At 36.4% G+C, this 25,582-nt stretch overlaps 1 protein-coding gene and 1 pseudogene across 3 annotated transcripts in view; one reads left to right on the forward strand and one right to left on the reverse strand.

Annotated features, from left to right (window-relative positions):
- Positions 1 to 49: 49 nt before the first annotated feature.
- LOC111772547 (FRAS1-related extracellular matrix protein 2-like) lies at positions 50 to 7,431 on the forward strand (annotated as a pseudogene).
- Positions 6,711 to 25,582, reverse strand: part of SMARCA5 (SWI/SNF related, matrix associated, actin dependent regulator of chromatin, subfamily a, member 5) — a 48,433-nt gene continuing 29,561 nt past the window's right edge. For all 3 annotated transcript variants that reach the window (XM_070258192.1, XM_070258182.1, XM_001502026.7), the window contains 15 exons: positions 25,451 to 25,560; positions 23,359 to 23,585; positions 21,367 to 21,488; positions 21,133 to 21,285; positions 19,664 to 19,796; positions 16,910 to 17,058; positions 16,603 to 16,722; positions 15,658 to 15,768; positions 14,737 to 14,850; positions 14,421 to 14,543; positions 13,300 to 13,432; positions 12,579 to 12,697; positions 11,421 to 11,633; positions 8,785 to 8,892; positions 6,711 to 7,987 (listed from right to left, as the gene is read on the reverse strand). In XM_070258192.1, coding sequence (XP_070114293.1) covers positions 7,922 to 7,987; positions 8,785 to 8,892; positions 11,421 to 11,633; positions 12,579 to 12,697; positions 13,300 to 13,432; positions 14,421 to 14,543; positions 14,737 to 14,850; positions 15,658 to 15,768; positions 16,603 to 16,722; positions 16,910 to 17,058; positions 19,664 to 19,796; positions 21,133 to 21,285; positions 21,367 to 21,488; positions 23,359 to 23,585; positions 25,451 to 25,560 — 2,001 coding nt within the window. In that variant the 3' untranslated portion in view covers positions 6,711 to 7,921. The remainder of the gene's footprint in view (positions 7,988 to 8,784; positions 8,893 to 11,420; positions 11,634 to 12,578; positions 12,698 to 13,299; positions 13,433 to 14,420; positions 14,544 to 14,736; positions 14,851 to 15,657; positions 15,769 to 16,602; positions 16,723 to 16,909; positions 17,059 to 19,663; positions 19,797 to 21,132; positions 21,286 to 21,366; positions 21,489 to 23,358; positions 23,586 to 25,450; positions 25,561 to 25,582) is intronic.

Consider the following 25,582-nt stretch of genomic DNA (forward strand, 5'->3'; position numbering starts at 1 on the left):
TCTTAACACCTTTCTTTGTTGGTTTCCTGGCCTCTAAAATGTCGAGAAGATGCCTTCTGCTCCTAGAGGTTTGTCTGATAGGGAACTATGCAGGACTGAGGTGTGCAACAAGTCAGAAACCGGAGGCTACCACTCCAGAGAAAAATATGCTTGTGCGTGCTGTCAGTGGGTGCCAACCTCAACCCATGAGGTGAGACTGAAGCAATGGAAAAAGCAAGAGTTAAAAATAAAGAAAAAAGCATCAAGAGATTTGAACTGAGGAAGAGTTACAATCAAAGGGATAGTTTGTCCCCGTATTTACAAGTCTTGGTGCTAGAAAATCAAAAGTGTTCCCAACACATACTTAGGAGGGTTCTGACCTTCCTCACCTTTTCAAGTGTTACACCTGGTCCAGTCCTCCGTGACCCCGTGCATGCCACTCTTCGTCTTCAACATCTTTCATAGCCCAGCCATGGGGGCGGCTGGCAGCATGTTGACCTGCCATGGGAGCAGCGGCTCACCCTTGTGTATGACTGCCATCCTGTGGAGAGAGGGGGTCTGCAGCCCCCCAGAGTCAGAGCTTCAAGGTGAGCCTTGGGGAGACCTCTATAGGGACCCGCAATTTCACTTAACTACTAAAACGATTCCTGCGCTTTTCAAGCACTGGGTCCCAGTCCTATCCAGGGGCAACGAGGATTCAAATGTTAATTTTTTAAAAGGTTTGTCCTGCTGTGGAGAAACTAGGGTCAGTCTACTTTTGAAGGAACTCCCTCTAACTTGTCTGATGACGATGAAGAGTGAGAAGTGCTGCAGCGTCTGCCACACTTAGAAAGAGACTGGCAGGAGCGTCCTGCAGGACGTGGGCCATTCATTTCCTCCAACTGGCTCCCAGGAAAAGAGAGGGGCAAGAAATAGGAAAAACGCAAACCAAACAAAAAACAGTACCCAGAGAAAAAGGCTTTACAACCGGAAAACATACTAAGAAAGCAAACATATTCATGGTCTAGGATTATGGGAAAAAGAGCTAAGTTACTCCTTGCAAAGCCAGATGAGCGGGTGGCCCCTAGCCACCTCCTAGAAAAGAGTCAGCAAGTCAGATAACCACCAACCTCTTTGAGAAGGAGAGCCAGGAAGAACTCTACCTCTCCACAGTAAACCCGTGTCGTCTATATTCTTCTTCCCTCTGCTGAGGCTCCCTACTCCCAACCAGCATGTGCATCAACGAGGAAGGCCGGTTGGTGGTAAGCTTCAGGAGGGCAGCTGGTAATGTCGCCCCCAGGTAAGCCTTGCTTCTGAGCAACAGCACCGCCTCATGCAAAGAAGTCACCAATCTGCATGAGATCACAGAAGCTTTGACAAAAGTTCAAACATCGGCTGCAGACACACGCCAGTGGCCTGTAGAAGTGGTGCTTATTCCTTGCTGGATTTCTCCAGGCTTTTTGAAACAAGAGAGTGTCAGATGAGTAATGCCGCCATTCACTGTCACGGAGCTCTGGAAAGATGCTGCTGTTGTCTCTGATCACTCCTTCTCCCAAACACCCAGGTACCTCTCTGTCCTCTTGGGTGATGTCTGCAGACCATGTAAATGTCACCTTCACGCTGAGCCTCTTGAGGAGTGACCCCACCTTCCATCAGCCAGCACGGCACTAGAGTTTCATCTCAGATTTTCCAGGAAGTTTTCAGGACAGGATTTCGTTTGGGATGAAAAGGGAGATTCTGTAGTTATTGAGTATGGCATTCAAATCCTGGGTTCTTCAGTGATGGAGGAAGAGTAATAAAGAAAACTTGCTGATAGTCACGTGAATTAGACAAATTGGGAGTTCACAACAGTTTAAGGTACAGAAATAAGGGCTACTTGCTCTGAATGCTCAGAAACAATGCTCTGCCCACCACACCTTCCAGTAAACTATTCCGCTACCTTATTTTCCTATTTAGAATCACATCATTTCAGTCTTTTTTTCTCACTTTAATATTGGTTCTTGTATCACCATCTCTTCTGAAAATCACTGTCAAGTTAATGCCGCAAAAATGTTTAATTATTTTAATAAAAACCTTAGCAGATCTGAGACTATTCTGGGATGTACACAGTGAAGTCAATTCCATGCATCACTGCTCCACACCTAGAATGCATTTTACCCATTATCTGTCACCCGAAGGATCCCGTCACCTTTGACCTTGACATCAGGTTCCAACAGGTGAGGATAGTTTTTGATAACAGCTGTGTATTTCAAGGTTTCTACTCAGTTAATACATGCCTTCTAGCATTCTCTTAGTTTGGATTTATCAATTCATATTGAGTTATCAATTCACTTTACTTGTATAAATCTCCCCCTTTGATCCCTATATTTTAGGAGTGTCTAGCCACACGCCTTTCTACCCGCAAACAATTGCCTTCAAATATAGCACATCATCCCAAACAGATTTTTTAGACTCAAAAGAGATAGAAAAAGAAATTAAGCTTCTTTTCACTCAGAGTTTTTCTGGAAAGCCAGAGTGGTATTTTATAAATACTTTTAAAAGTTGAGATTCAGAAATGTACCTAAGCCAAAGATAGCTTCTATCATTAAATGCAGATCAGTTCAAATGATCGGCCCATATTAAATTAATAGTCCAAGTATTCTATGCCTAGGAGCTGCTTCTCTCAACTTTATGAATGACCTAGAAATATGGTGTTGCTTTTTGGTGTGTTTTGGTTGCTTTTAAAAGTATATAATCCAGGACACATTCAGTTTGAGTATGTCAAATGGTTTCCAAAATAATATTTTATAGTTTATAACAGCTGTCAGCACTTTATTTTGTCAGATGTACAATTAAGCAACAGAAAAGGTGTGCTTAATTACCTTTGTAATATTTATGGCTTTGCAGTAATCTTAGTAATTCAAGAATGTGTAAATAATGATATATGGTTTTGAGAAAAATAGAAATAATTTATAGCTAGTTTTCTCTACTTATTTTGGAATAAGTTAGTTTTGAAGACTATCTAAAAAAAATATTTGATTTGAGCAACTACAGATATCACTCTTTTACTCAAAATCTTTCCGTTGTTTTTCATATCACTCAGAATGAAAACATGAACTCCCACCATAGCCTGCAAGACCCTCTACCACTGGGCCCTGTCTCTTTGCAGCCTCAACCCACTCTTCCCCTAGTTCATTCCTTTTTAGCCACAAAGGTCTAGCTTGCTGTTTCTGGATAATTCTATCTTCCTCTGACCTCACAGTCTTTGCACTTCCTCTTTTCTTTGCATGAAAACTTTACCCAGTTATTTGCACAAAGCTCACCCCTCACTTCAAGTCTCTGCTTAAATGGACCCTCTCAGAGAACATGCTGTCTAGATTAGCCTTCGTCTCTTCCTCAGTATTCTCCAGTCCTTTAAACCCTGCTTTGTTTTTCTTCACAGCATTTATCACTTCATGCAAGAGTGATTTATCAGCGGTTCCCAGTCAGAGGTGACTTTGCCTCCCAGGAGACGTTTAGCAATGTCTGGAGACATTTTTGGTTGTCACAATAGGAGGAGTATTACTGGCATCTGGTGGGTAGAGGCCAGAGAGGCTGCTAAACATCCTACAGAGCACAAGACAGGTCCCCGCAATAAATAATCATCTCCACGGTCCAAAATGTCAATAGAACTGAGGTTGAGAAACTCCTATATATTAATCATTTGTCTCCCCAAGATTAATATAAACTCCACAGAGGGCACTGTGTCTGTCTTGCTCACTTATTCTCAAAGCTTAGCTTTTTATGCATATATATTAAAAGGCGTTTGGATCCACACTGTTTTCCAAAATATGATACCAGACATTTGTTTAGTCTTCCTTTCTGTTCTCAATGACTAGAAAAGTACCTTTGACCTTATTAGATATTCAGCAAATCCTGGATCAGCATGGGAACGCTGGCACTCACCCTTCAGGGAAGGTCTTTTCTTCAAGAAGTTATGGTCTCCAATATATATTTATTAAAAAATAATACATATTTATTTTTTATAACTTGTACTAGGAATTCTCAGAATATTTAACATGGTGATATTAATCATGTCTTTAAACCACAATATCATTTGATCTATCACCATCATAGTGTTGCTGAGAACTTTGGATCATCTACCTTTAAGTATGAGAGTAAATGGATCATCTACCTTTAAGTATGAGAGTAAAACATCTATGTTGCTTACTAATTCATTTTAGATTTATAAGTCATAAATCTATTTTGAATTCTCTGGTTTTCCTTATATATCTGTCTCTGTTCCTCTTACATTTAGATCAGTGATCCAGTTGCAGCTGAATTCAGTCTCCATACCCAGACGTTTCTCTTCTCCATAAAGGAGCTCTGGATAGCTGATGGGTCTGTGGGCTTTGAGGAAGGAACTGATTTGGTCTTTTCTGAAGGTAAAGGCCCTTCTCTATCTAAGGAACTATTTAGTTATATTCATAGTTTGTACACATTTCAGTCCACAATCTCTAGCCTAGGGCTGGCAAATAAATGGCCCATGTAGAGTGTGACATCATTCTTTCTAAACTTAAAGACAAACATGTTAACCATGTTCTCCCTTCTGCTGAACCCTCAAAATCTCCAAGTCTGTAGTAATAAGACTTTGAAAGTCTCTCATTTTTTCAGGATAAGTAACCTATTTATTAAAAAAAAAAAAAGATCTGGAGAGAGTGATGCCATCATCTATCTCAATAATTTGTACCGTCATGCACCACATGACGTTTCAGTCTACAACAGACCACATTATACAAGAGTGGTCCCATATGATTAGTACCATATAGCCTAGGTGTGTAGTAGGTTATAACTTCTAGGTCTAAGTACACTCTATGATGTTTGCACAACAAAATGGCCTAACGATGTATGATCCGTCATTAAGTGACGCATGACTGTATAGCATTTCGCAATTAGGAAATTCTAGGAAAACCCTACATTTGGCATCTCATGTATTGGCTGCTTTTGACAAAATCTGAAAAATGTCTCCTTTAGGTCTTTATGATGTTTTCACTCTTCAGAAACATTTCAATCACTGGATTTGCATCTAAAAAAAGAAAACATAGATGCCAAACTCATGAACACACTTTAGCACACAACTCTCATCTGATCTGACTTCTTTATCAACATGACATCAGACATATATTTTCTTTCAGGTTCAACGATCTACGGTCATGTAATAGTGGACACAGTTCAAAATTCAAGTGACTCTTTCATTGAGAAGGTGTTCCCATGCACAGGAGCAGACGGATATGTTCCCAAATACAGTCCAGAACATAAGGAACATGGCTGCTTGGCTGATTCACCCTCCCCACTCTACAGGTTCAAAATCCTGTAATGTGATTTTTGTTCTTGTGTTAACCATCTGCTCTATGGTCAGAAGCATACTACCATAGGGAGAAAGAAAATGACGAACAGGGAATATTATTACTACCAGTGGACAGTGTGGCTGGTCAATGAGATCTGTTGAGCCCAGTTTCATGAAAGTTATTCAATGGCAATTCTTGAAATCAAAAGTTTATACTTTAGTCAGGGAGGAACTGATGGACCATTCACTTTTTAATACTAGAGTTCAAAAGTTAATACCAAACATTTCATGTCACCTTCTAGGATTATCTTTTCTTCTCCAAGGTTTTTAACATTCTTAAAATATTTTAGTTGAAAGTAATAAAAACATTTTATTAGTTTTACCTCGCTATCTTCCCAATAGAATATAATTTTCCTAACAAAAATAACGTAGACAGCCTTACTCATTTATTAAATGAAACCTTACCATAGCAGATCACTGTAACCCCAACACCTATGTGAACACCCAGCCTCCTCTGCATTGGCTTTAGGCACCATTCTAAACTATATTCTAGTTTAAGGCTTCCTCTTCCTCAAGTGGAAATTGAGGAAATCAATTGGAAATTGAGTTCTAATTTTGAGTCTATCTTCTTCACCATCAACTTCACTTTAAAACAGTTGATCATTTTTCCTTCCTTTAATTAACAGTATAAATAAAAATCTGGCTTTACTCTAGATAAACATATGCAGTAGTGACAGCCTAATTGAACTGTGAAACACTACTGTCTCATACATTGGCCAAATTTGGTACTGCTTCTTTCACGTGTTTTTCAAGCATTTACAAAAGTTTCTCTTATATGAGTCCCCCAGCTCTCAAGGGCTGGCACTATGCTTGATTCCATTTCCATACTCTACCTCCTCCCACTCCTTCCCAGACCCCTGCCCCAGGATTAAGCTGTTTCTCTTCCTCTAAGAAATTATCACTTCTTTTGTGACCTCTGTAAAAGTGTTCTGTAGCTTTATATTTTTCCAATTATTTCTTCCAAAATGCAGTCACCACTCTTAAGAATGATAGAGTGGTTACCTTTCAGGAAGAAAAGTAACCATTCCTCAAATTTTGCATATATTAGACCCATAACTGTTATTTTAAGAATCCAAGGTTATAGAGAAGTCAACTTAGGGGAGCACAAACTAAATTCAAATTACTCTACAACGTGCTTTATATAAACACTGCGTTCTGCTCGACACTGATTGCTGCAATCCCACATTTTGGAAAAGTAAGCAGTAAGGGTTTTACAAAAGAAATCAGCATTATAAATAAAAATCTCAATTATCTGTGGGTAAACGAAAAGGACAACTGACAGATATTTTAGCGGAAGAAATCTAATTAAGACAAAAAGATAATGTCCTAAGGAAAAAAGTGAGTAAAAATCAAGTAAGAAATAAAAGAAATGGAAAGAAAAGACCACTTAAGGATTATAAAAGTTATATTTATTCACGATGCTACATTTATTGCATTCCCTTAGAAAAATGGAGAACTTTTTATGTATCCAATTTGCACATATAAAACTTTATACAAATTATGTGTAGCACATAAAGGCCTCTGGTACAGCTAAAATCCTGACACTACAATTTGGGTAATCCTGCTCAGGGTCTCCAGTTTATCAAATTTGTCCATAGAAAATAAAAACTGGAATTATAGTCAGTCTTGCTACTCACATTTAAAAATTATTTTAAAATATAATAAAATAAAACTTTCAATTACTCTGAAACTCAAAAACGGTACTCTGGAAGGGGATACATTTTGTTACCAATTTCAATTTAACAGCATGACAAACTCACACCTTATTTTGGCTGGGTCTTTTCAAAAACACAAAAAAATCACCTCAGTTTTGACATTATCTTTCTAAGTTGTAGCTGATTCAGAAGGTAATTTGTCAAAATATTTACCAAACAATTAAAAAAAATAATAATAATATTCCTTTTACAAAATGGTACACCTTAAGGAACCAAAAAATACTAAATGTCTTTGGCTATACAACTAAAAGGCCATTCTTCCAACAGAATAGGGCATATTCACCTCAGAACCAACTACGGAAACAGAAAGCACAAAGGAAATATGCATAGAATTTAATGATAATTTGTCTTGCCTTTTTTTCCCATCCTACTCATATAATAAGGAGAATGCAATTTACATAATCTTCCCAGATGAGACTCAACAGCACTACAAAGAAGATACCCAAATTTCTGCAAAAGGCAAAGTGAATTAAAACAATTACACAACTAAGTGAAAACGGAAGGGACAAATGTTATTTGCAATTTTCTTTTTTTTTTAACTTGGTTGCTTGTTTTTAAGCCTCACGAGTGTAGAAATTATAGCTGATAAACAAAAAGTCACAATCTTCACAAATGGAACTATAATAGAAAAATAAATCAAATGAAACATTTATTAATAAATGAAGCCTATTTTATTATTCAAGTGTTAATGATAAAAAAAATTTCAGCACAGCTGTCGCATTTAAAAAAGTGAAACTACATACTATGTTTCTAGCTCGGTAAACAGATGAACCTGATGTCTTTGAATGACATAACAATTGAGCATTGTACAGTACATCTTATGAAGACCCGTAAATTAAAGAACTACTGGTTTAAAGTTAGTGATTATGAAACAAATATGTATTCATAGTTTCAGCTTCTTTTTTCTTCCTCGACCGTCAGGTGCTCCATCCATTTTACGTTTCTGTGTCTACAAACAAACAGAAGGATTACTTTTCATCACAAGGATAATATTAACATTAAATATACTGGCAGAGACATGACAATACTTTACTAATAACTGCTACATAGTAATAAGTATTAGACTTTTCTTACCCAGGATAATCTTAATTCTCCAAACAATCTTATCTACTCATTTTACAAACACAATAAAAACTTTCAATGCTACTAATGACATAATGAAATCATTCACAATTAGCAGTAGTAAATCAATACACCAAACAAATGTATAACATGCCCTCTTACCAAAAGAAAGCAGTTATAAGTATATTATGAGGTTACATAAATAACTAGATATTATCCAGAGACATTCATTTATTCATGATTTTACAAAGTAACTATTATTAAAATACAAGATGGCTTTTTTCTCTTAAAATTTTTACTTTCACATCGCTAGGATAGCACTAGGACAATATATGAAGGCTAGAAGTCAAGAGCAAAGGTTGTAAAGCCACCGCTTTCCCAGTATTTCTTTAAATATTCTAAAATTATAACTTGTATTCCCAAGGTCAAGTGTAGGCCCTCATCATTCACAAGACATACCTTCCTAGATTTTCACAAATCCCCATATTATGGACTACCATCATAACATGATCTTCCCCACACAATGCAATCAAGTTTAATTTATACTTTAAGTGACCCAAGGCTATCCTATTTACGAAAACAAAAAAACGACTAACATACAATAATAACCAAGTTATGTTCAAATTCTTAAAAAGAAAAAATTAAGTCCTCCATGAAAATATTTACATATTCGTGAATACTTACTGAAGGCTTTGGTCCTCTTTTCTTTTTCTCTGCCTTCTCCTTTTCTTCTAGTTCCATGTTTTCTCTTTCGATCAAGGTAATTAAGGTGTTACACCTCCTCTGGAGCTCCTAAGTTGTAAATATAAATTTACATGGTAAACTTGTATTTTCCATCTACAAGTGTTCATGATTACAATTTTAAAACAAAGGTTATGTTTTAATACAGTAATATAAAATCACTTACATGCTCCCAACAGATAAAATTTTAAAAAGCAAAAGGAAGTGATTTCCATATACAATCCATGCTATGAGGATAAAAAAGGTATTTGTAAATGTTTCTACTTCATTATTTAAAGCCATACTGCTGTGTATTCTTCATAAATATTTCCTTCACTTAATTAAAATAGTGAAAATGAACATCTCATAACAAAGGCAACACTGCTACTTAGTGGCTATGCCTGGGAACAATCATTTATATGCAAACTTAAAAAAAGTGTGTATATTTGTAGGTCAAAATCCCCTAGAACTAACTTTAATAAGAGATGTACACAATCCTTCCTTTAAAAGCATTATCAGTAGAATTATGGTAGTCAACGTATCACATGCCACCTTTCCCAATTTTGGAAAAATAGCCAAGGAAGTCTAGGATGAGTTCTACCTTCTCTCTCTCTAGCAATCTATGCAGCCTCCAGAAGAAATTTTCAAGTATAGTGTAGAAGTAGGAGATAACCCTGAAGAAAAAAGAAGTCCATTTGAATCACTGCTGGCTAGCAGCTCCCTTACTTACTGAGCAAAACTGTTTTATATGTTTCCTGTTCTAAGTGATACTACTAAACAATCACAACAAAATCATTTAAATTCTATTTTACAGACTATACCATACAAGGTTTAGAAATATTTGCAAGAGCATATAGAGACTGAAGGCAGCACACCACCTCCAAGTTCTGTCTTTCCCTCAACAGTTGTACTGAGGCACACACGTCAGGATGTTAGAGACGTGCTAAGCTATGAATCCTCTCGGCTCTTAGGTGAGAATTACGCCTCAATTATCATCATGGGGCCATACATATATTAACATTTTTTGTGCATGCCTTTCTATGAAACACGTTAGGAAGTAAACGCTGTTTTAGACCAAGGTGTTGTATTGGTAAACCAATGTGACACTGCATCTTGTTTCACTCAGTACAAATTCATTCTTCCTTATTAACTACATAAGTTGTTCCTACTTAGACACAAGGTAGAGTTCACAGCAATTGATTCTGTTTTCCTCTAACTACGTATTTGGAGTGCGTGTGTAGTGCAACATTTCCCAAACGAGGGTTTCAGAAAAGAGTAGCACCCCTCCTTTGATGTTTACTGAAAAAAAAATCCTTCAGTGGTCAAATATGAAGACTACACACTGTCCTGCCTCTTACAGAGTGACAATATACTGTAAATACACTGAGGGAAATCTTACAAATATAAAATGTTTAGACTTTGTTTATCCCAGTAGATCCCAGACTTAAGGACTACAGAACTTTTTTTGCATTATCACCATCCTGAAGAACACAAGATGAAGCAATTCATCAAAGCCAAACTTTTCTGAATTCTAATTTTAGGCCATTAGAAACAGAACTTCCTGATCACAAACAGCAAGATACTGGGAATAAAAACAAAACCTACCATTACAGTGGTACAAAAAGAGTGTTTCACCACATTAAGCTACTTTAAAATAACCCAGACTCAGCATTCTTATGGGCAGCTGTCTGGGTGCAGTAAGCCCTGTCTTTATAGAAATGTGCTCATTTACAAAACCAAAAGTCCGAACAGTGCAAATTTTAAATTGTAATCATCTCGTTCAGAAATTCAAACTGAGGGTGACATTTCCTCCTTGGAAAACTGATTAAAATTAGTATCAAAAACTAGTTCTATCGGGGGCTAGCCCCGTGGCCAGGTGGTTAAGTTCGCGCGCTCCACTGCAGGCAGCCCAGTGTTTTGTTGGTTCGAATCCTGGGCGCGGACATGGCACTGCTCATCAAACCACGCTGAGGCAGCATCCCGATACATGCCACAACTAGAAGGACCCACAACGAAGAATATGCAACTATGTACTGAGGGGCTTTGGGGAGCAAAAGGAAAAAAATAAAAAAATCTTTAAGGGAAAAAAAAAAAAAACTAGTTCTATCATACATAGTGATGTTAAAAGACATGTAATATTTAGAGGATGGGACCAACAAACTTCCGAAGTTACCTATGATATTAGGTCTTTAACTGTGGACTTTTTTTTTACTGTTTTAACTATTTTCTTTAACTGTTTTCTAAGGAACTAATTCAACCTATGATACTAACAATATTGTAACAAAAATTAACTTCGGGGGGCCAGCCTGGTGGTTTAGTGGTTAAGTTCCTGCACTCCGCTTTGGTGGTCCAGAGTTCATGGGTTCAGATGCTGGGTGTGGACCTACACACCGCTCATCAAGCCATGCTGTGGCAGCATCCCAAATATAAAAAGCAGATGTTAGCTCAGGGCCAATCTTCTTCACCAAAACAAACAAAAAAGTTAACTTCAAAGATAGAATGAAACCACAATCTTCTCTTAATAAAATTTGAAGAGTTACCTTAGTTAAAGAATATACTTACTCTGAACTGTGTGCTACAAAAAGTCCACAAGCACTTACCATTGCAGTTCTGGACTTAAGAAACCAGTCAAATCTGAACTGAGGAGAGTTTCGAATACACTGTCGCAATTCATCATAAACATTTTCTTTGTCGAACCCAAGCTTATGAAGCATACAGATTAGAAAACGATCCTCTTCTTCAGTATAGTTTTTTCCTTTGTTAGTACCATATGATATTCTCAGCTGATGAAAAGGTGCTTTGTACCGTCCAATCTATCAAAGTCAAATTTTATATTAAACATAAGTCCTATATAATCTGTATTTCAAATTCACCTTTAGTAAAATTAGCTATAAATGTTGTATTTGAAATCAGAATTTCCTACCAAACACACCTCGATTACATTATATAATCTTTGTCCTGAAACAATTTTATACTCCTTATTATTCTAAAGAGAAATACAGAGGGGCCAGCCCAGTTGCACAGGGGGCAAGTTTGACTGTTCTGCTTCGGTGGCCTGGGGTTCACCAGTTCAGATCCAGGGTGTGGACCTGTGCACCACTTAGCAAGCCATGCTGTGACAGGCGTCTCACGTATATAAAGTAGAGGAAGATGGGCACAGACGTTAGCTCAGGGCCAGTCTTCCTCAGCAAAAAAAAGAGTGGCAGCAAATGTGAGCTCAGGGCTAATCTTCCTCAAAAAAAAAAAAAGAGAAATCTAGACTCTGCCTTTCTGATACTATATAGGAAAAGACTAATCCTAGTGCCTCTGACCCAAATATATCAACTTAAATACTAAGGTAAATTCTGTTGAGAATGCCTATAACTTTTTAATGTTTTTCTCTGAAGAAAACTTTAAGCCATCATTCTTATCCTTTTTAAAAGTTAACTCTCGGGGCCAGCCTGGTAGCACAGTGGTCAAGTGCGCACATTCCGCTTTGGCGGCCTGGAGTTCACCGGTTCGGATCCCGGATGTGGACATGGCACCACTTGGCACGCCATGCTGCGGCAGGCATCCCACATATAAAGTAGAGGAAGATGGGCACGGATGTTAACTCAGGGCCAGTCTTCCTTAGCAAAAAGGGGAGGATTGGCAGCAGACGTTAGCTCTGGGCTAATCTTCCTCAAAAAAATAAATACATAAAAAAATAAAAGTTAACTCTCATATTCACAGACAGGAGTTATTTTATTAACTACTATATTTATTAATACACAAAGTACCTTCGTGTCAAGTGCTTTTTTGATACTAATTCTTCTTTGAATTCTTGCCTCTCCCCTTTCAATCTGAGCCATTATCTTCTCTATGTCCTGGAGCTCATTGCATCTTTCCCAGAACACAGCTGTAAAAGAGTAAATGTCAGACAGATAGGATGAGTGGAGGAAAGGGGAGAAATATAAATAACATCATAAATGCTCTTATTTTATTTGCTGAGGATTAAGAAATGTTTCCATTTCTTCTACATCTAATACTACAAAGTAAGTTACTTAAAATTTCTCAATTTCCTTAACTGTAAAAAGAATGAGCTGAACTAGATGATTTAAGTATCTTCCAACTCTTCAATTTCTGCTTTCTGAAATTCTAAGCAGATCTATCACAGTACAACTACACATGTACACTTGACAATCCAATGGACTTCAGGAAATAAGCACATAGTTATTGAGAAGTTACAGAGAGAAATGAAATAAAAATGAAAGCACCATTATTCAGTGACCTATTCCTGGCAATAGGTAGTACACTAGAGTAGAAAAATTTTTTAAATACGCTATTTTAAAGAAGAGACACTAAACTCAATTTTTAAGAAACAGAACAAAACAAGGCACTAAGTTGTGGCAAAATTTAGCTTATCAAAACATAATTCAGAGTAAGAAAATACGAACTTTCCAACAGCTCTCCAAACGCTTGAGAACATTCTTATACCTGTTAAAATAATAACAAAATTACCTGAGTACTCAATGACCTCTTCTGGCGTCTTTCCTTCTACTTCTCTTGCTATGTTTTCAATATCATCACGACCCCACTTCTCATTAGCTTTGATAAACTGGTTAAAATCTCTCTTATTCCAATTGGTAAATCCCTTCAAAGCAATAGAGACAATATTTAACCACAGCACACTGAACTTGGAAAAGATGCTATTATACTTTACCAATGCTTCTAAGTATCACAGACAATAGTTTTCACTTGCTCTTGGTTTTTTTTTTTTAAGATTTTATTTTTCTTTTTTCTCCCCAAAGCACCCCCGGGACATAGTTGTATATTTTCAGTTGTGGATCCTTCTAGTTGTGGCATGTGGGATGCTGACTCAGCACGGCTTGATGAGCGATGCCATGTCGGCACCCAGGATTCGAACCGGCGAAACCCTGGGCCACCGAAGTGAAGTGCCGAATGTAACCACTTGGCCACAGGGCCGGACCCCCTGGTTTATCTTTTTTAAATTAAGTTCTTTTAAAGCAGTAACTTTTCATGTACACAGATACGGACTTTTAGCATTATATCACTCAAATACGCAAGCAATTAAATCTGAGTAGAAGAGATTAAGGAATGCTGCATGAAAAGGTGACATTTTTGCTAAGCTTTGAAGGATTAGTAGGAGTTTGCCAGGAAGAATGAACACAGGCTAAAGAGCAGAGACATAAGCAAGTGGGAAAATGGAAGGAAAATGAAGCTTATTTAAAGGTAAAGGCCAGATCCTGAAAGGCCTTTAGTGAACCCTAAAGGACGTTAAATAAAAAAGTACCAGGCAAAGGTATATAACTGAGAATTGTAACTTAGTAGCAATGTGGGAGATGGACAGGAAAATAAAGACGAGAACAATGGAAGAAAAGTAATCAAAAGGATAACCACTCTATCAAGACCAGTGCAAATCTATAATCTTCTCAACTATCTTAACAGCTAGTGACAATCAAAAGGTAGCATCTACCGATATGCCCATGCTTTACCGTCTCCAATTATTCCATTTTTGAAAGCAAGAACGTGTACTTCTTTATATACCTCAACACAACCTAACACAGTACCTTACAAAATAACTAACAGTAACTAAATTTTTGGTTGACTGAAGGCTATACCTGTGTTAGAAGCTTCTCTTTTTCCTCTAACTCTTCATCATTAAGGGGTTCAGCTTCATCAATTTTAAGCTGTTCTTCTTTTTGCGCCTGTGCTGCATTTGGTAGGTCAGGATTTCGAGGTACCTAAAACAAATATTTTTCTATGTCATCAATCACTAAATTTAGAAAGTATGTGATAGACTAAATTCCTAACCAATTAAATGACATTTCAAAAATTTTAATCCAACCATAAAAGAAAACATACCAATATCCTACATTTATTTATTAAGTTAAACAGAAACCAGATTAATTATGAACAAAGTGTTATTTCTATTACCTTGTATCCAATAGTTTTTCTGTAATATAGAATTTCTTTTTCCAATAATTCAAATAAGCGTGGAGGAAAGAACTGGAAATCCTGAACGTTGGGTTGTTTTGGAGGTCGAGGAGCCTAAACAAAAATAAAAATAGTATTGTCCATAAAGAAGCAACTGTTTTGCTTTAAATCTATCCCTAGTCTTCTTCATTCCATAAACCATGACAGCCAATTCTCCCAGCAACTGAATGCACCTTTCATATAACTGAACATTAACCAAACTTTAAATGTACAGATTCAAATAGCTTTTTTTTTAAATAAATGCAATTTTTTTTTTTTTGCTGGGAAAGATCTGTCCTGAGCTAACATCTATGGCAAATCTTCCTCTTTTTTCCCTCTCCCCAAAACCCCAGTACATAGTTGTATATTCTGGTTGCAAGTCCTTCTACTTCTATGTGAGCCACCACCACAGCATGACTACTGACAGATGAGTGGGGTGGTTCTGCACCCAGGAATTGAACCTGGGCTGCCAAAACAGAGTACAGCAAACTTTAACCACTAGGCCACCAGGGCTGGCTCACAAAATTAATTTTTAGAAAACGTTTTTTTTTTGGTAAGAAAGACTGTCCTTGAGTTAACATCTGTGCCAATCGTCCTCTATTTTGTGGGGGACACCACCACAGCATGGTTTGACAAGTGGTGTGTAGGTCCACACCCGGGATCCAAACCCACCAACCCTGAGCCACTCAAGCATAGCATATAGACTTAGCTGCTATGCCACTGGGCCAGCCCCCTAGAAAACTTTTAATAACTAAAATCTGAAGGAGGTACACTGTTAGAAATCAGACAAAACCTAATTCTCAATCTCTTTTTATTGCAAGAAGAAGAAAAGTAATTTGCATGTCTAGTAATTTTAGAAATTTCTGTGCTCCATCAACTCACCTTGGGTGCTTTAGGTTCACTAACACGAAGAGCTTCCCTGAAATAGGCATCCACAGCATAGTTAGCTTTTCTTTCTCGTTTAGGTGGTTCAATCCACTCTGTGAATGCAATCTAGCAAATGGGAAACAATTCAAATCACCAACTTTTATTATATATAGTCACGAGTCTTACATGAATACAGTGCATACTATGTACTTTATTACAACTGTAAATGGAAAGATACTCATAAAATACTGAACTATAAGCCCCATGAGGATAGGGACTGTAATATCTTGCTCAACACTGTAACATATAGGATGGTGCCTAGTGAATAGCATAGTCATTCAGTAAGTATTTTTGACCAAATTAATAATTCTGTTAGGTGAAAAAAAAAAATACTACACAATGTATGCTATAATCCAAATCAGGAGAAAAATGTAGGTGTACAGATTTAGCCTAGAAAAAATTTGTAGGATATACATGTCTAAATGTTAACAAGAAAAAACACTAGTAGAATTATTTCTTCTTCTACACTGTAGATGTTTCCTAATTTCTCTATACAATTCCAAATATTACTTCTGAAATTAGAAATTTTCCCATTTAATTACTACTAGCCAATTCTGCTGTTTAAAAAAAAATCTAATAAGGTTGTGACAATTTTGTCAAACTTTCACTTTCAAATATTTCAAATTACTACATTCACCCCACACAATATATTTCACTATATTTCACATTATACTTAGTATACAGTAAGCTTCATCACATAAACTTTTAAAACATTTCAGAGTTTACCAACTGAAAATTTTAGCATTAAATTTAACATAAAAATGAAAATAATTTAGATGTGAATAAACAGAAATGACTGCTGTTGGAGAAAAATTTACAAGGCATTATACCTAACACTTAAAATTCCAAGTTTCAAGTAAAATAAAGCCTTCAAGTAACCAAAAACTCTTTCTAAATTACCTTTTGTTTTTCTCTATAATCTTCTCCTTCAAAGTTATAAACACTCGATTCTGTATCCATTGTAAAGTTTCTAAGTGAGCTTTCACCCATCTTGGAGAGCTTTTCATTCATCTCTGCAGTCTGGGGAACAAAAGGAACACATTTTTAGACTGAGAACCATAAAAGCATGACAAGAGTAGTCAAAATGAATTAGGCTTCACAGTACACAAAAGCATCTTTTGTAGAAATAAGGATATCTATAATTCACATATTTCCTCAGTTTTAAAATATTTTATATATTAAAAACATCATTTAATCCACATCTCACCTTCTTTGCACCTCTTTCCAAAATACCATCGATATCCTCATCAGTAATCTCACTTTCCTTTGAAGCAAAGACATGTGTTGCCCCATGTCTAATCATCTGAAGCATTTCATCTTTCCCAATTTTGTTCAGATTCTGATCCACAAGTCTTCCTGAGAAAAGATTATATTGTATAATGTTAATCAAACTTTATTTTACTGGAAACTTGGAATTTTAAATGTCAGATGTAATACCATGTCATTTTCCCTCAAAGATCAATCACCTCTGTTTATTCACATAATTTTCATTTTTACATAAAATTTAAGACCAAATTTTCAGTTGGAGGCTTTGAAATGTTTCTAAAGTTTATTACGTATTATGTAATGAAGCTTGCTGTATAGTGTCTCAATAATTCTGTTAGGTGAAATAAAATATACTCTTGTATGGGGTGAATAACAGTCATCTGGTATATGTGAAAACTGAAATTACTAGCAAGAGTTTTTTCAAGTATTAACAGATGAGAGCATTATAAACGCACAGTTTCTGATAAGCAGAAAGATGTTCATACCAATACTCCCAAAACAACTTGTTCTACTTAGAAAACTGAAGTACAAAAAACTCTTCATGTTGCCAAGTTTTATGTTAAGGACTAACATATACAACATCAATTTCTGAAAACTTTATAATCTTAAGAATTGAAACTATTGAAGGCTTATCTTGATCACAGAAAAAGTCCAACATCAGGAAACTAAGATCTTCAACTGGGAGGGATTTGGCCAACCCTATGATCTGTGTTTCCAAAAAGAGAGGTATCAAAACAAACAAAAACAAAATACCACAAAGAATTGTTTTCATCCTCAAAGGCCATTCACATATACTTATATAACGCTTCAATTTTCGTATTTCAACCAACTTGTAGTGAGTGAATAATGATTCAAGTTATTTTCTACAACTTCATTAACTATTTTATCATGGTTTTGGATCCCTAATACAACAAACAAACAGCTGTGATGTTCAAAGTCAGGCTACACCCACAGAACGTGCTTCTTTGGACTGAAAGTTCTCTCACTGTTATCAAAATGTCCCTAGGTATACAGAAACTACTTCCCTCTTGCACAAGGAGGGAGCTTTTCAGACATATAAGTGCTTCTGTGTATTCTCTTATTTTTAATTATGCCCCTTAGTCCACAAGAGAGTAACACAGAGGGATGCACATGAGGTATGCACTTGCTGTTCAACTACTGTGTCTATAAATGAGGTTAACAAAACTACCAGCACAACATTTTGCTCCAAAATTTGCCCCAGTAAATATTAAAAAAAAAAAACAAGTCAAAAGACAAATGGCTTTTCTAAGTTGATTGTAAAGGAATATTTTTTTTAATCTTTAAGAAAAAAACGTTTCAGAGATTAAAATAATTGAGAGCAAGAGCCACAAGGCAGGTGTTTTTCTAAAAGCATGGGTGAGTATGAGGGGAAAAAAACCAACCATTACATCACTCACGAGAAACTTCACTGTGTGGCAGGCCCCAGAAGTCCCAGGAAATTTCCTAATTAAACACTTCACTCTAACACTTAATAGAGTTCTTGATCCCCTGGTTGAGTCACTTCCTAGCTGCACAAACAATGGACAAACCTCTACCTCTGATGCAACCTCAAGCTGGCATGAAGACTAAAGGAGATAAGATGTAAAGTACTTAGCACATTGCTTAGCACAAAGTAAGCACTGAATGTTACGCATTAACAAAAACAACTAATAATAATAACATTTATTAACTGTCTTCGTCTATTCAGACCTATGGCTAAAACTATGGTTGCCATTATGAGATAGCAAATAAATGTAACACTCCCTTACATACATGGAAATTAAGAGACTGGTTGACAAAAACAAGACATATCATGGAATAATCAGTGAACAGTCTAATAGTATACCTCTCAACGACAGATAAAAAGTATACATTTGTGAGGCAATTTGAGAAGGAAAGAAACCAATGTGGGCTTGAGGTTACTGAGGGGTTCTCTTTCATTTTTCCATTTTACATGTCCCATCACCAACTTTATTCTGAGCTTCATGAAAACATGTCTTCCCTAAAAGCTAATCTGACATGAGAACTTAGTTTCCTTCAATGAATCCAAAATAAAATCCCACTCTCACTCTTTAGTCCTATTTACATCAACGTTTATTGTGTCTCTCTCTCACTACATTATAAACGCCTCAGAAGTAAGAAGACTTGTCAGTTTCATTCACTACTGTATTCTTAGCACTAAGAACAGTGTCTGGCCTCTGGCGGTGGCTGATCAATAACTAAGTGCACACTAGAAAAAAGAATAAAATTAGATTGGGTTCCCTTTTTATTTCTTCAGTATTCCCAGAGGAATCAATAAAATACTCAGTACATGTGAATCACACTCACCACAGCTCTGTTTAATATGTACCACACTAATACTGGATACTCTACACATTATCCCCTTTAATCCTTAGAAATCCTAAACAGCAGTTCCCTGTACCCCTATTTAACAGATGAGGAAACAGGCTTAGACAGTGTCAAAGAAATGCTAATTTACAGAGTCAGTAGTAAAACTTCAACCTTCATGAACCCAAACCCATCGTCTTAACAACAAAACTAAAGCTTACCATCTCTGGAATATAAACACTGTCGGCTGCTACCTTGATTGAATAGCTTGATTCAACAGATGCTTAACAGTGAGACTCTCCTTAAAAATCCAGGGAAAAAACATACATCAATCCAACTTGGTAATTTTTAAAGTTTTAAGACTCACCTTGTTGAATGACTATTGAATCCAATCTGAGTTTCATCTCAGCACGTTCCACTATTCTTTCTTCTACAGTGTTATCAGTTATAAAGCGGAACACTCTGACAGTCTTGGTTTGTCCAATCCTATGTGCTCGGTCCTAGGCAAAATACCATGCTATTTTGAATACAGTTAAAAAGTCACATAAATAACATCTGAATGTGTATAATGAGAAACAAAATTAAAATATTTTCAAGTATAAAATGCTTTTTAAAATACACAACAAAGCAACTATACTAAAACAGATTCACAGTACATTAATTTTTCTTAAATTCTCAAAAGTTTCTATTTCAATCAAATTAACTGGCTATCTCACAAGGGAAACTTAGGAGGTACAGAACATATCACAGTTGCTGAATCTGTGAGGAACTATCAGATTAATTTTACTAGGTTATACTGAGATAAAATACACACAATGTCTCCAGACAAGAGAAATTTGTGATTTTTAAGTTTGATGATAAAGATCTTTTTTTTTTTTTTTTTTGAAAGATTAGCCCTGGGCTAACATCTGCTGCCAACCCTCCTCTTTTTGCTGAGGAAGACTGGCTCTGAGCTAACATCCATGCTCACCTTCCTCTACTTTATATGTGGGATGCCTGCACAGCATGGCTTGCCAAGTGGTGTCACGTCCACACCCAGGATCCGAACCAACGAACCCTGGGCCGCCGAAGTAGAACGTGCACACTTAACCGATGCAGCACCAGGCCGGTCCCGATAAAGATCTTTTTTAAATCTTTCTTTCCTAGGTTTAAGTTCAAAATGTTTTTTGCCTAAATCAAATCTAAATTTTGATTGCTATTAGGGAAACAAGCAACAAACAAACGAGCTCCACAAACAATATAAAAATCCTAGTCTTTAAATATCACTCAACTAACTACATACAAGTAGTCAAACTAATCTGAATTCTATTTTTTGTTTAACTTTGGGTAAGTTCACAAAACATATTCCTACAAAACATCCCTACTTCTAACTCATCAATTTTCCCTAGCCACCCTTACAAAAAGTACAGGATTAAACCCACCCTTACAACGACTATCAGACATCTAACAGTTGGGTTTATGGTCACCAATACCATGGGTCAAGTCATTAAAAGTATTAAACTTAAGAATTTGTACATTTTCCTATTAATCTACATACCATAAATTCCCTCAATCTAAGACTGATCTTCCTGATCTGGCCAAGGTATTCCCAACACATGGACACACATTTTAAGCATTTACTGTGGCAGGCAGGTTAGTAGCTCACCAAACCCACCTCCCTTTCAGCTTAGGATACAACTAAACTATCACTTAAAGATCACGTGCAAAATACCCTCACTGACCTATTAGGGTCAGAGAAAAATAAAATTCTACTAGGTTAAGTCACTGATATTTTGTTTATTAGCTTAGTCTAATACATCCATTAAGCACAGAATATATTTACTTGTTCTCTCTTACCATAGCCTGGAGATCTACTTGGGGATTCCAATCTGAATCATACAAAATTACTACATCAGCAGTAGCAAGATTGATGCCAAGACCACCAGCACGTGTGCTTAACATGAAAACAAACTTTGTGCTGTTTGGTTCATTGTATGCATTGATGGACTCCTAGAGACATCAAATAAAACAAATGTCAGAAACTATTTTTATCTGATGATTTTTTACCTTCCCTCCTCACATTTTACTCACCTGTCTCTCATCATGGGGTGTCTGTCCATCCAATCTGCAGTACTCATAATTTCTCCACATGCAATAATCTTCCAAAATGTCCAATACCCTTGTCATCTGACTGAAGATTAGTACTCGTGAACCTATCAGTGAATACAATAGCTCATTATCAGAAGTTTCAAAGTAAAAATAATTTACTTAAAAATTTAAGGCTAACCAAAACTAAGACTAACAAATCACCCCTTAATTATAAGTTACCTAGTTGGTTACAAGAAAAAAACTGTACATTATTTATTATCCAAGTCAGTTATTCTCCACATTTTTCCCATCATGGTACAAATAGAAAAGGGTAATATTTGTACAACAAACTAAGGTAAACAGAAAAGGGTATTTGCCTCTGGCCTGGAAGGTCTTGCCATCGCAAAGGCTGAGAAAATCATCATCTTTTTATCCCACATACATTTAAAACTAACCTTCCACCACCACCACAACTCTTCCATGTACACGGCCCTGCACATCCTCCAACACTCGCCCAATACCCTGGGTCTTATTCTGAAGACCCATTCCAGACCAAAAGACCATAAATGTGTGCCTCACATCTACACTGACTACCCTTCACTTACGACATGATTCAAATTATTCAACTGCCTTCCATTTCTTCAGCCAGCTGCACAATGGCTTCAGTAGAATGTGTGAAGACAAAGGAATCATTGCGAAAAATGATTATGAAATTATCTTGTCTTAGAAGCTGAGGCTGATAATCTGCTGTTGTCCCACCTTTCCATACCCCAAGTGCATAAGCATGTTCAATAGTCTCCATTTTCCCTGCAGAGTTTCATACAGCATTCACTAATATCTGAGTATTTCTACCAAGTTCTTGCCACTCTTCCCCACCAATTCAATTCCTTTAATTACTTAGCTTTGAAGGAAAGCATTTTAAAAAATATATTTCCACAAAAAGGTATAAAAAGGAAAAAGAAAAAATAAACCAATTCACTGACAACTCTTACAATATTTTTAATAGTCAACATCCTAGAGGAGATTCATCTACCGGTCTAACTGTCATTCTTATTAAAAAAATACAGAAAAACACAAATGGAGAAATCTGAAATCTGACTGTATACTTCATATTACAGAATGAACAACTTGTGTATAAAATCCCTTGATGTCTGGGATTTGCTTCAAAACAATCTGGGAGAAGGAAAGCAGGTATGGTGTAGGTGAAACTAAGTTTTGCCATGAGTTTGTAATTGTTGAAGCTGGCTTCATACTAAGTTCTCTACATTCATGGAATTTAAATACATCTGTATACCTACCACAGACATACTCATTTTCATATAAAGTCAGCATGTCATAAATAAAACTGCTTTGGGTACATGCCTATTATGTTTAATTAAATTAAAAAATCCACATAAATAACTGAAAAACACCACCATGAACACACCACCACCGCTATCTACAAAGGATCTGGGAACTGTGTATGGGTAGGAAGATCATTCTTGGCATTTTTATTTAAAAAACCCTGATACATATTTCTAGGGAAACATAAAATGAGAACTCTCCCCCAAAATCGAGGGAGTGTGGTTGCCCTAACTACTGATCACCTCCTAAAAGATTTAAGGTCTAAATGGGGGGTGTGATATAGAGCTCAGATAATGGATAGAAGTTGTTTTTTTGGGGTTTTTCTCCCCAAAGCCCCAGTACATAGTTGTACATCCCTGTTGTAAGTCCATCTAGTTCTTCTATGTGGGATGCCGCCACAGCATGGCTTGATGAGCAGTATGGAGGTCCACACCCAGGATCCAAACCAGCAAAACCCAGGCTGCCAAAGCAGACCACGCGAACTTTAACCACTACGCCAACAGGACATGGACAGAAGTTTTTAAATGTCCCACACTTCAACTTTAGAAAGTGCCAGAGTACTCATTTCAAAATGTAGTGCCCCCTCATTTTAACAAAGGAATTTTAAAACAGTTCCATTACTTCTCAATTGAATATCAGTAACACAAATACCTTGCTCTTTTAATTTAGGGAGCAGCTTGTCTAACACCACCATTTTGCCACTGTTGGTAACTAGATGCATATCTGTTGTATAAGGTGGACCAGGTTCAGCTCCATCAAATAGATATGGATGATTACAGCATTTCCTCAACTGCATCAGGATGTTCAACAACCTCATTTTGTCCATCTTCCCTGCAGAGTTTAGTATATCTATATCCTTCATTAATATCCGAGTATACCTATTGAGAAGAAAAATATTTTAAGAGGGCTCAAAGGTTCCCTGACCAGTCCCTGCCACTGTACATACTTAATCCCCTTCCTCATCTCAACCCAAAAATACCTGTAAAAAGCAACCCATCAACTTCTAAGATGTGGTGAGGAGTCTATCTATAACCTTCCTTTTTTCTTCTCTCTTTATTGCCTTCAGTGTTCTAATATTCACAGTTATGCTTTGGGCCTTGAGGCTCAAAACAGTACAAAATCATCTCCCTGGGATGAATTCAAACAAAGCAATATCGATACAACCATTTTTAAGTAATTAAGCAAAACTTGGAACGTAAGTTTTAAACACAATTTTAATTTACAGTCTTTTATCCAACAGAAGAGTGCCACTATCCAACAACCATTCAATGTAGCTAGTGTACCATTTGGGTAAGAACATTAAGATCCAAAAAGGGAGGAAGAATCATAAGAGGGTAAGGCATGACGATGACAATTAAGATGAATACAATGTGATTTAACTATAAGTAAAAGTACATGGGGGTAGGGGAAGATATGAGGGCAGTGAAGCTACAGCCATAGGCTAAAGCTGACCTGTGTGAAAAGCCTTGCATGTAGACTAAGAACTTAGACATTATCCTGCAGGAAAGACTAACCTGTCCAAATACCAAAGTTTTATGACCTTGAATCCTCTGAACAAAATAACTTAAATAACGTAAGGAATCTATGTTTAACAACTCCAATTATAGGGCACAAAATATTAGTCAAAGCAGACCTCTCCACCACAAGTCTGACTGATATAAAGTTCACCAATATGTGTAACTAAAAATATCTCTTCCCTTAGCAGTGACTCACATCTGAGTTCTCTATTTTAGAGCCATACAAAACAAGCCTATTAAAAGTCTTTCAAAAGTTTTAAGGACATTTAGGATGACCTATCTTCTACAGTGGTCCTCTATTTCCAGATACATGCCCATTTCTTTACATTGTATTCTTTCTGTCCTTTTACCAACACCAAGCCCTTGCAAATACTTATCCATATTAAGTATGGAATCAAATATACTTGAGAAGTGGTGTAATCAGTAAGGAATAGGGTGGCTATTTATTTCCCTCCTTTGAACACTACATTTATATTAATATATGCTAAGGTAACAATCTTTTTCTGCAGCCACTTTACATTGTTGATTCATGTTGAGCTATCTACAAAAAAAAAATTTAATACTAAATCAGTAGTTTCTAGCCTTTGGATTTCATACATCCATAGAACTTAAAAAAAGAAAAATGAAAAAGATAGAAGAAACTTAAAAGTTTTTCAACTTTTCTATTTCCCTCTACATAGGTGTTTAAAAACAGCTACGATATATCATCACCATAATTTCACAAAAGGACATTTCATCCTGCCTAAAATAAAACTCAGAATGGAGTCTTTTAAATTAAATAAATGTAGCTTTATGGGGTAAAAGAAAGAACGTAAGTTTTCTACTCTCTCTATAAACAATCTCCAATTACATCAGAGACCAACACTAATCCATGATTCAGTATTTATGGAGCACCAAGTTAACCATATGTCTCGTGGCTATGCCACCACAACTTCTTTTTTAAAAACCCAAGTAGAGGGCTTTATACGTATCCCTGTTTAATTAAATGCCAAGTTTAATTTTTGGATTCATAAACCTCCTATCCTGATTCTGTCATCTAATAATTTCAAATGTTGTATCATAAATTTCATTACCAAGTCCTACGTTTTATGACCAGAAAACTCTTCAGGCTGAGTTCAACCCAGCAAACAGGAATTCCTTGAAGACACTTGAAATTAGGAAAACAAACCACAAATGAAAGGAGCGAAGAATCAACAGCGATTTCAAAAACGTCTCAGAACACTTACCATTCCCTTTGCATTTTGCTGAGACCCACATAGATTTTTACTTCCTTCTTTGGAGGCAAACTCTTTTCAACATCAGCTTTAATTCGACGAAGGAGGAATGGACGCAAAACCTTAAAAGAGCACAAAGAAATG

Source organism: Equus caballus, chromosome 2 (assembly GCF_041296265.1).
Source record: "Equus caballus isolate H_3958 breed thoroughbred chromosome 2, TB-T2T, whole genome shotgun sequence".
In the NCBI taxonomy this organism is placed as follows: Eukaryota; Metazoa; Chordata; class Mammalia; order Perissodactyla; family Equidae; genus Equus; species Equus caballus.